The sequence below is a fragment of the Egretta garzetta genome, unplaced genomic scaffold (genome assembly GCF_000687185.1).
Source record: "Egretta garzetta isolate BGI_Z169 unplaced genomic scaffold, ASM68718v1 scaffold394, whole genome shotgun sequence".
Lineage (NCBI taxonomy): Eukaryota > Metazoa > Chordata > Aves > Pelecaniformes > Ardeidae > Egretta > Egretta garzetta.
Genome location: NW_009259533.1, coordinates 617,868 through 628,451, shown reverse-complemented (window position 1 = coordinate 628,451; position 10,584 = coordinate 617,868). Strand labels below are relative to the sequence as shown.

Below are 10,584 nucleotides of genomic sequence, written 5' to 3'. Positions count from 1 at the left end.
GGGGAGGGAGGGATTTCCTCTTTTCTTATTTTTCTCCTTTTGTAGAAGAAGGGACGATATGTTATTTGCAAATTACCTCCTTCACAGATATAGTAGGATTTGGGGATTTTCTTACACGCTTTTCCATGCAACTCTGAAGTTCTGAGCGTTCCTGTTGCCCCACAAAACCCGTGCAGAGCCACAAGCGACGTGAGGAATATGGGCATTTTCCCAAGGGCTGCGCTGAAGGTTTTATTGCCCTTAAGGATGGAGGTTTCTTCATTTTAACTCTTACAGTTGCAAAGTGCTGCATCCCTGAAATATCAGAGATGGAGTTTAATGGTTAGTTAGTGAAGTGCCACGTCTATAAAACCCACTGGCATTTTTTTTGTAAGACCATAGGCATGCTGAGCATAAAAAGCAGACTCACTGTAAGCAGTGCAAGAGCAGTACTTTGGGCCATTCAGAATAGATTCCACCTCCCTTGGGAATATAGGGAGCAAATAGAGGAAATCAGGTATGAATCTATTTCTATCCACTTATTAAATCCTTGTATCAGAATCTACTTCCCTACCCCCAAAGAGGCAGAAATAATAATTAAAAAAAAAAAAAAAAAAGTCTTAGGAAAATTGCTTTAATGACTGCCTTAAAAAAACCCACAAAACAAACGAAAGCCCACGCCTAAATAAAGTTAAGAAAAAATAGCCATGTGGTTTAAATGCTCCATATTGACAGCCCTAGGAGCAGAGGAGTGGGTTGATTAGAATATGGCTTTTAATGGATGCACAGTCATTTAAAACAAAGTTGACATTATTGAAATAACACTTTTTGCAGAAGGAGCTGCCTACCAAATGACCTTGAAAAGACATAGCAATTACTACCACACATGCAAGATACATTATCGCCAAAGCTAAGGCTTGATTTACTAAGATATGCCCGCCAGACTGGAACATTAGGAACTGGGATGAGTTCTAAGATAAGATATTAGAGTCAATAAGATAAATGTGTAAATAAAAAGCTCCATTTGTCGGGGCAAAAGCCGTTATTTTGATTGTGAGAAATTCAATTTTGCATTTAAGAAAAATACACGCCACAGCCTCTCCCAAATGTTGAAGACAGTTTCAAACTGAGCCTTGGAACTCCAGTGCGAAGAGCACCTACTGCATTAGAAACTCATCGTTAATTAGTGTTTAAAATAGCCTGTTGGCATTTGCTTAGCCTGCGAGATCCTCAGGGTGGCACAATCTAATAGCTGTGCTCATACAGCATCTACCATGATAAGGACCCTGTAAAAATAGAAGCCCAAGTAACTAGAGTCATTACACACACACACATACATATATGCAGTTTATGCAGATATTATTGCCAAGAAATTATTCTCCCATAAAGACAAGGACTGGATCATGCTGCCCCTAAATGAGAATTTTACTCTAATCACATAAAAAGAACAACTTCATAAACACAGGAAGAAAGAGAGAAATGATGCTTCCTGTGAGAAGGAAGTCCATTTAAAGCATGAATAAACTGATGCGGTCAGGAGAAAGAAGCTTGTATATGCAAATAGAGGTTTATTACCCATTTTTGTGCTCCTAAGAAACATAATTTACTGACCTTTGAGAGAAGGGTCAAGTAGGCTTAAGGAATAAGAAACAAAGGCATCTCTTTTGGCAACTGCCGTGTTCCAGGGCAGTAATTATCCTTCCCTTTCCCTGTGAGCAGCAGGAAATGAAGAGGGGTGCGATTACACTATGACAATTACTGTAATTTTAATTTCTAAAAATTGCCAGGAAAGTTTCCTCTTAAAAAAAACATCTGTTCAGATTTTTTGGTGTCATTTTAGTTTAAAACTCATTCCTCAGCTAAAACAGAGCTGTGCTTCCCCCTCTCCCACTCCTTTTGGGGAACTGCCCACAAAGTCTACATGGTGAGAAAGTCCACTTTCCTCCTCATTAGTTGAGAAGATAATGGGTAAGTGTGGTCAGTGAGGATCTGGGAAAGATGGAGGTGGCCCGAAGATATGTCACAGGGGCAGCAAGGATGCACAGCCTGGCTATCCCTGCTAGGCACTGCCATGGATGGATCCTTAGGAGTGCTCACCTTTTCAGCCTAGTCTGCTGTTGGGTTCAATATCACTCAAACTTATTCAGTCATGGGCACAATATCATATTCTTCTTTCCATGGGTAGAATGATGGAGTAGATTATGTTAGAATGAAGCAGATGATGTTAGATGTGCAATAATTAAAAAGAATTTCAAAGAAGGATTCTTTTCATCACCTATGCTTAGAGGGATTACTGGCTATTTTGTGGATTTTCTGAAGGCTATCATTTATTATTTTAATACTATAGATAATATATTCTGTGCTATTAGAACATTATCACATTTTATTATACCCAACTGTTGCACTGTGGGGTGGACTTAGCCCAAGAGGACAGGTCTACTCAGCTATCCGATTTCTCCTACCACTGACCACACCATCCCAGGCTCTCATCACTGTTATGGGGGACACCTGAAATACTCCCTCTCCTGCAGCGGACTCTCTGCCTGGAAGGAGGAATAGCTGCTTTGCACCGAGGTGTGTCTGCACAGGGGGAGAAGGTGGGATGGATTTGAGGCACACCTGCCCCATAGGTAGGCAGGAACCAGAGGTGACAATATCATCGAGTACATTACTGTCTCTGCTGTGTGCTGCAATGGCATTTCTCATAAATGGAAAGCGGCTTTCCAGGATTCCCTCGTGCACTCCCGTAATGAGACTTCTGAGGTCTTGTTTTGGCCACTGGGTGAATATTTAAAATTGCTTTCACAGACCCAAGGGAAAGGGCTTTTTTCAAGTAGCTGCCACAACTCACATTCAACAATGATCATTTAGCATAGTAAAAAACTGTGCCTTTAAATATATGCAGTAACACACCTATAGAACTACACCAATTTACCTACACACAAATACATTCCTACAAACACATATTTGATTAAGGACTTATATAACTTCAGGCTTCAAGGAATTTTGGATCAATGCCTTTGTTTTGCTTTTATAAATAAATAAGCAAACTCAATTAAACAGTACTTACAGCAAACCACAATGGGCAAGAGAATAATTTTCCCGAAGCTTCACTTTCCAATTTTTACCTGTTATGTGGGTCTAGGGAATCAATTACTCCCTAAAGGGGACTTATCAGAGTTTGTGTTACCAAACATCTTACCTTTCCCACCCACCAATGGAATAGAAGAATTATAGGGACACACATATAGAAAAACTATCATTCTTCAAACCTCTTACAATTTGCTGTAATAAATTAAAGAATAAATAAAATAAAACAAAGGCCTGCAGGCAAGCAGGATTTGAATCAAGACTGGATCAGCACCAAGTCAAGAAGCTCACCATACAGTCTCACAAGACCTGTAAATCAGGTTCCCTGAACATATGTAGTATTTTGCATTACTCTATAGGGTGTTAACTTTAATGCCTTAATATATGCACATAGTGGTCAGGTTATGGTTGCTGTGGGAACTATAATTTTACATGTCCTGACCAATCTGCAGCTGGAAAAATAATAATAAGTAAAAAACAACCACACCACTGCATTCCCTTCAGCAGGTTTTACACATTTAATTTCTCTTTTTATATTTGAAGGAGGAAGAAGATGTGTGAAGCTGAAAACGTATAGGAAAGCTGAAACGATGTGAATTAACTTTCATCCTTTTCAAGCAGTTTTCATGAAACCTCATGTGTCCACAGCCCAAGCAAGTGTCACTGCATGAAAATGATGTGGTTTTGTGTGATCAAGCCTATTTCTGAGTCAGAAGCATCTCACCAAGGACTCACCACAACCCTCTTCTTTTTCATAATACACCAAAGCCAACCACCAGCATTCACTTGCAAGTGACAGCTACAAGGAGGAACAATCTGCAGCTGATCCAGTTTAACACAATTTCAGCTGATTCTGCCTGACACGCACCAAATTGTTACTGCTACAGTCTCCTAAAGGGCAGGTTTCTTACCTATTTTAAGGCAAAAGAGTTTGTTTGTCTCTGTCCCATTCTTCTTCCAGCCTCCCTCTACCTCCAACCCCACCATCACTTGCCTCTAAGATTTGAGTACTTTTATCTGACATCTTGTTTTTTTCCCTTATTAAAACTCTGCTCCCTTCCAGAGAAGGTTGTTTTTGGAGTCATCAACCATTTTTGATATACCAAAAAAGTTGATTGCATCCAGGCTTACTCCAGGTGCAGGGGTGCACAACAGCTATGCTGTAATTAGCCCTCTTCATCCTGTTAGCACTGGTTAATGGCCAGCAGTGTCCCACATCATATGGAACAGCCATGGCCATGCAACCATGTGTTAGTTCAGGCAAGACCAGAGCTGTTCCCACCTCTGCAATCCACTCTACCAACAGTAATCTAACGACGTTGGTTAAAAGCACAAGAAGTAATATAATATAGACAGCATAAAAACAAATCACAACTCATTTGCACAAAATAAACTCCCTTATCTCTGAGCTCAATCATCAAAACCAATAAATGTTTGATGTTCGGGTGGATTTGACCACCATTCAGAATATGCTATTTGTGACCATGCACAATACTCATGTTCAAAACAGATTGCCAGTTGGTGGGAAAAAATAAGCTATAACATTTCTATAAAGGCATAGCTGAAAAGTATCACCTGTGTTCAATCACTCCAAAGGGGGCGGTGGGAACTCTCGATAAAGGTAAGGGAATACATTAGCCCTCTGGCACACAAAGGCCTTAGTTTCTTGCTTGAAACCTATCTAATATTAAAGCTCTGGTCCATTGACTTGCCTTAATGGTAGGGTCTTTGGTCGCATCATTTCACCCTTCTTTACAGAGAAGCATTAATGCTACAAAGAACAACTCTTTCTTACATACACATTAAGGAGTATATAGCAAAACCAGGTGGCACAACAAGGTAGGGAATGAAGATTCATTAGGAAAGCAGAAAATCTGCTGACTGCCCCTTAAAAGAAATGTCAAGATTATCAAGAATATCAGAAACAGTCACTGAAATTAGGCATAGAGTTCTGCTTTTTGGTAGCATGGTATCAGCTGCAAATACCTAAAACTTTTTAATGTGTAGAACTTGAAAAGCCAACCTTATCTCTGCTGGACTCATACTACAGTGAACTGGTCGCCTGGCATCGAACCTCTCATTGAAATCTGTGGAGATTTCTTATACACACACACATGTATCACATACACAGTATTTTGCATTACTGTTTGTGAAATACTATGCACAAACGCATATATACATATACATATATATACACACACAGACTTATCTTTACACTCTTAATCATGTTACATATGTGCACGGGCACACATACATTTAATTATATTTTATGTACACACACAGATGCACGTACATACGAAACTAAACATATGCACAAAACTATAATGTATATACTCTGATTACATATAGTATTTATTCATTGTCAAAGTTCCTAATATGGGTAAAAAGAGAAAAAAAAAAAGTCTGTATTTGCGTATGTGCATAATAGATAACCCCAATGTAATGTAGCCAAAGAACACAGAATATATGATACCTCTTAAAACTGAGGACAGAGATTTGATAAAAAAGCCCTCTTACTTCCTTCTACGACATTGCCCTTGGAGTGTGATTTCACTTAGCCTAAGAGCCCAGCTCCCAGGGAAGGGGGTAGAGGACTGCTCTTTGGTATAGTTCAGAGGAGGCAGAACTCCCATCAGGAATGGAAAAACAGCCCAATGAGAACAGAAAAACAGAGAATAATTAAACAGGGCTTAAATATGTCCTTTTTCCTGGGTCCTGTATCTTCCACCTCCATAGATGTTGTACATGTCTATTTGAAAACCACCTCACTGGCTTCAGTGCAGGTAGTGGAGGAGCACCGTGCTCTTCAGCATCATTAGTGGAGTTAGAAAACAGCCCTTTTTTAGCAATGAACTTACCTTAAAACACAGAGCCACATGAACTTACCTGTTTGGTACTTCTCTGCCCAGTAGGAAGCAAAGCTTTGGATTTCTCTGCTATTTTCTGTAAAAAAATGGGGAAAAAAGGGAAAATGGCTGAGAAAACAGAGTCCAAATATTTAGGGAAGGAATTATATTAAGCTTTTTCTTCTGCTTTTTAGAGAAAAGGACATAGAAAAAAAGTCTTATTGTTTAGATAAAGAAAGGGAGTATAACCACATTGAAAATTTTGTCCTGCAGGAATTAGAAGTCTTCAAAGCTTCCAGAATGACAAGGTTATCAAAACTGAAACACGCATTTAAGAAATGACAGCTAGGATGTGGATAAGTAGCAATTTACCGCTCAGATTGGTTTCCTGACGCAACCGGGCATTCACAAACTGCAGTGGCTAATTTTGGCACTTCTGAATTGATGACAGGTTTTTTTAAAAAAAAGAACCAACCCTACATGTACAGTTCAGATGGATTTTACTCATGAACATTTAAAAAAAGCGTATAAAAGGTGTGTGCTTATGGGAGTGGAGCCTGAATCCTTCCAACTTCTCATTTAATGGGATAAAGTTATTTCATTTAAAGACACGGCACTTAGGACAGGGGAATAATTAAAAATATGAGCTAGCGCTAGAGATAATGCAATGCTATTACATAATATACATGCAATCGAGTGCAATTTTTATGTACTTTTGTTTATTTATTTATTTCTTAAACCACAGGCAGCAAGTGTGGCAAAATCAATCAGTCCAGAATGTTTCTAATAGAGATACATGATTAAGTGCATGTTGCCAGCCAAATTTCATTAGACCTGTATAATTACAACATATTCTTCCTATGTCTTGCAGACATGAGTCAAACTTTCACAAGAAAGCAACCAGAATTTGTCCAGGTTGTATTTGCATAGCATTCAATTAATCCAGATATACGTTCAAACTTGTTACTGCAGGGGAGAGAAGCAGTTCGAGGATGGTCAATTTAAATCATTACTACGGTGTTTAAAAGCAAAGCAGATCTGCTCACCAGTAGAGCCTCCCCAGGGTTAAGTGGGAGAGCAAGAAGCAAATGAAAGAGCTGGAGTTCAGGTTTTGTTTGCTTTATTAAACAGCTTGATCTTGGTGACAGGTCCAAACCACAAGATGTGTTCGGAAACCTTCTGGCAAAGACATATAACACAGCAGAGCCATCAGGTGGGTTAACATTTAAATTAGCAATGTAGCCTGCACATTTTCTCTAAGCTGAAAAGGTGAGGGGTGCACTGTGCAATCACTTTTCCTTCTCCCCTTGAAAGTGGAGACATGCCAAAATAATGTCATGGCTAAGCCAGGGGAACCATTGAAGGTCCTACCAGACACACAACTGGCAAAATCACATTGTTTTTTTCATTTCCACTACTGCTGAATTGTTCTGCAGTCGCATGCATGTGCATAATCCAAAGTAATTATACACTGCTTGACTGGCAAAGTAAGTAAAGAGGGAGGAAACTACATGTGAGTAGCTCTGTGGAGATGCTCTGTGCTCCTGGGAGTCATGCTAGAATGTGACATGTTCTCAAAGTCACATATGGAAGAGTGGAAGCAAGAGAGATCCTCACCTTCTGCACAGCTCCGTATCTCTGGATGGCATCAGACAGCTGGTTCTTCAGTCTGTCCAGCTGAAGTCGCTCTTGCTGTTTTGGAAAAACAGAGGCCTGGTTAGGAGATCTGTAGAGATAAATCAATCAGTAGACTCTGTCTGTGACCACGGGAAGCAGTCCTGGTGGGAGACACCACGTAAACAGAAGTGGGCACAAATAGTGTTCTAAAAATTCAATTTCACTCGGGCTGCCAGGACGCTACGAGGTTTTATTTTAGGAAGGAAGCACAACATGCTTTGATCTTTCAGGCCAAAGCAATTAAAAAAATATCACCTTGGACATTCAAGATAGCACTCCAGTCATGACTACTGTGTTCTGCTATCTGAGCTGGACACCATCTGTGGCAGTGATGTATAGTGGGACATTTTGCTGTCCTGTTTACTGTATGAAGGGGGTGTCACTCAAATACCAGTTCTTAAAGACTGTGAAATGCAAGCAAATAAATACCTTACTGCCATCAACAGAACAGAATGGTTGTAGCACGGTATCGTGCTTCTACTTACTAAAATCCAGCCTTGGATTATCTGCTGGAGATGATAACCCAAGGGATCCTCCTCTAAAAAGTCCTTGATTTGGATGGTACCCCATGACGACGTTTGTCACCTCATTTGATGGCAATTGGTGATTTACTGGACTTGACAGGTCCATCAGCCACAACAAATTTCCTTCTTTCTGGCCTAGGGCCTGCTTGTCAGAAACCAACTTATCTCCATGTTTTCCAAAACATGTACCCAAATGTCACAGCCTTTCTGTCTGGAGCTTGCCCCAGCAAGATACCGATCTATGTTTTAAACAAAAGTGTTCTCAGAAGGAAGATCCCAATCTAGCCTGACACAACTATCCAGCATTCTCCAAAATCACTGCTCTCAGATGGAATGACCAAACCCAAACAATGTCAGGCAATGGAAATACTCCTGGAACTCCTCCTCACTTGTCCAGGATTTACACAGGGGAATGAACAGCAAGGAAGAGGAGCATCACCTTAAAACCCAAGTAGCAAATAAACCCCAATCTACACTAAAGCTACTAAGCAGAAATGTTCACTTTACAGCATTTTCAGCTGTTTCAGACAACTGCTTAAGAATACAAAACTAAATTTTATGAAGGATGGGATAAACATCTTTAATTTTTAATGGTAGCATTTTCATACACAGAAGAATATCCCAGTCTTACAGTTCTTCATCCAAAGATTTAAAACCGCTTTTAGAACAGGGTAAGTATCATTATTTCCATTCTACAGATAAAGGTCTATAAACCTTATGTTTGTTACACATGCAAAATAAGATAAGATTGCTACCCTGGAGAGCTGATCTAATGGTCCAGTACTCATCCTACAACACACCGAAATTCCAGATAGGCCTCTCTATTGAAGTCCTTTGAAGTTAGTTTGAAGAGAAGCCCTAAAATAGCCGCGTGCTATTTTACATCAGTCTCCCACCTTGTATCACACTGATCCACTTACATCAGTATCTTTGCTTCTGAAATACTATCAATTTGCTCAGTTGGGCATCCTGACTCCAATAGCTCCAGCAGCACTTGGAGCTTCAAGGGAAGTCAGAGAAACTCCCACAGTGCTCCTTGTTGGCAGTGCATTACTGGTGGAAAAGAAGGAAAAAAAAAATAAATATGTCCGTGTGTGCATGCAAAGCAATACACAGAATAATGGATTGGAAAAGACTGACTATAAAGCTCTAAATTAATGGAAGGCTTTTCATGCTGTGAGAAATTTTATGGCAGGAAAGTTTCCAAAGCTACCCAGATCCCCAAGAGGGACTTACTGACGAGCAGCCAATACCCACCAGAACTATTTGTTCTATATAAGGGACGAGGGCTACAGGCTTTATATCAAAATTTGTAGGTTTAATTACTTAAACTGCACACTGTTAGAAAAGAGGAGTTAAAAAAATAAAATCTGTTAAATTAATTGACCAGGGAGCAGAAAAAGTTATTATGTGATGCCAAGAGAGAGCAGCAAGTTTATTCCTCATATTACTATAATTGTTTGTGTGTCTATTTCCTTCAGCTCTTAAATATTCTTCCTTTAACTTAGCATTTTTTCTCCCCATGAGAGTAAAAGCTATTCTCCTGAGAGTCCCCCGTGGACACTACATGGGCTTCAGGGGCAAATAATGACATTCTTGTGCGGCACTATAGTTGGGTTTAACGTGACCTTGCCTGATTCCCCTTTGAACCCAATTTAAGTCACAAAACAGCACCAGGAGATCAGCACAAAAAAGCCCAGATCCCCATATCTCCAACAAAGCATCTTTTGTTTCATCAAGCTCGTTGTAATTTTTCTCAGACTATGCAAGAAAAATGAAAAACTAGTCCTTGTAGTCCATCACTGATCAAAGCAACATATTAAAAAAGATCAAAATATTAAGGTTGATGCCTGCATATCATCAATGTCTACATGTGGCGAACAGTCATTCCCAGCTTCCCTCTCCATCCTCTCGAGTAGACCATCACCCATTCGTTTTTTTAGGTGGGCTGAATTACACATGGTCCTCCACAGGTTACAGAGGTAGCCTGGGGTGATTCAGCTCTCAAAACCTTATCTCATACGCCTGTTGGCTAGTGACATAAATCCAGGATGTAAAAACCACTTGGACAGAGATCAGTCATGTGTTTAGAGCAGTGTTTTTTCTAGGTGGAAGGACAGTGAGAACAGAGTTGAAGCAATACAGGACTTTGGAAAATGGCAGGATATGAGTGAGGATAAAATACCAATTCAGGTAATTTCATCCAGAAACTATATGGATGTTGGAAGCAAGAACATAACAGAAAACCTCTAGGCAGAATCAAGTAGAAAAGAATTGTCCTGATTCTCATTTCAGTTGCTGAATCACCTGTTCTGTGGGTGAAATTTCTTCTCAACTTTTACACCAGCTGGAGTATATTTCACATATACTATATGTGGCATATTTCACATATACTATATAAACACATATGTATATGCCACAGTATATTTCTGTTCTTCCCCATGATGCATACCACAGGCCAAAATCAG

General features: G+C 39.7%; 1 protein-coding gene across 1 annotated transcript in view; it reads right to left on the bottom strand.

Moving 5' to 3' along the window:
• Nucleotides 1-10,584, bottom strand: part of TSNARE1 (t-SNARE domain containing 1) — a 329,654-nt gene that overhangs the window by 199,823 nt on the left and 119,247 nt on the right. Inside the window, exons 5-7 of the mRNA XM_009637630.1 lie at nt 7,533-7,607; nt 5,967-6,012; nt 3,438-3,445 (exon numbers count right to left, since the gene is read on the bottom strand). Of these exons, the coding sequence (XP_009635925.1) occupies nt 3,438-3,445; nt 5,967-6,012; nt 7,533-7,607 (129 nt within the window). The remainder of the gene's footprint in view (nt 1-3,437; nt 3,446-5,966; nt 6,013-7,532; nt 7,608-10,584) is intronic.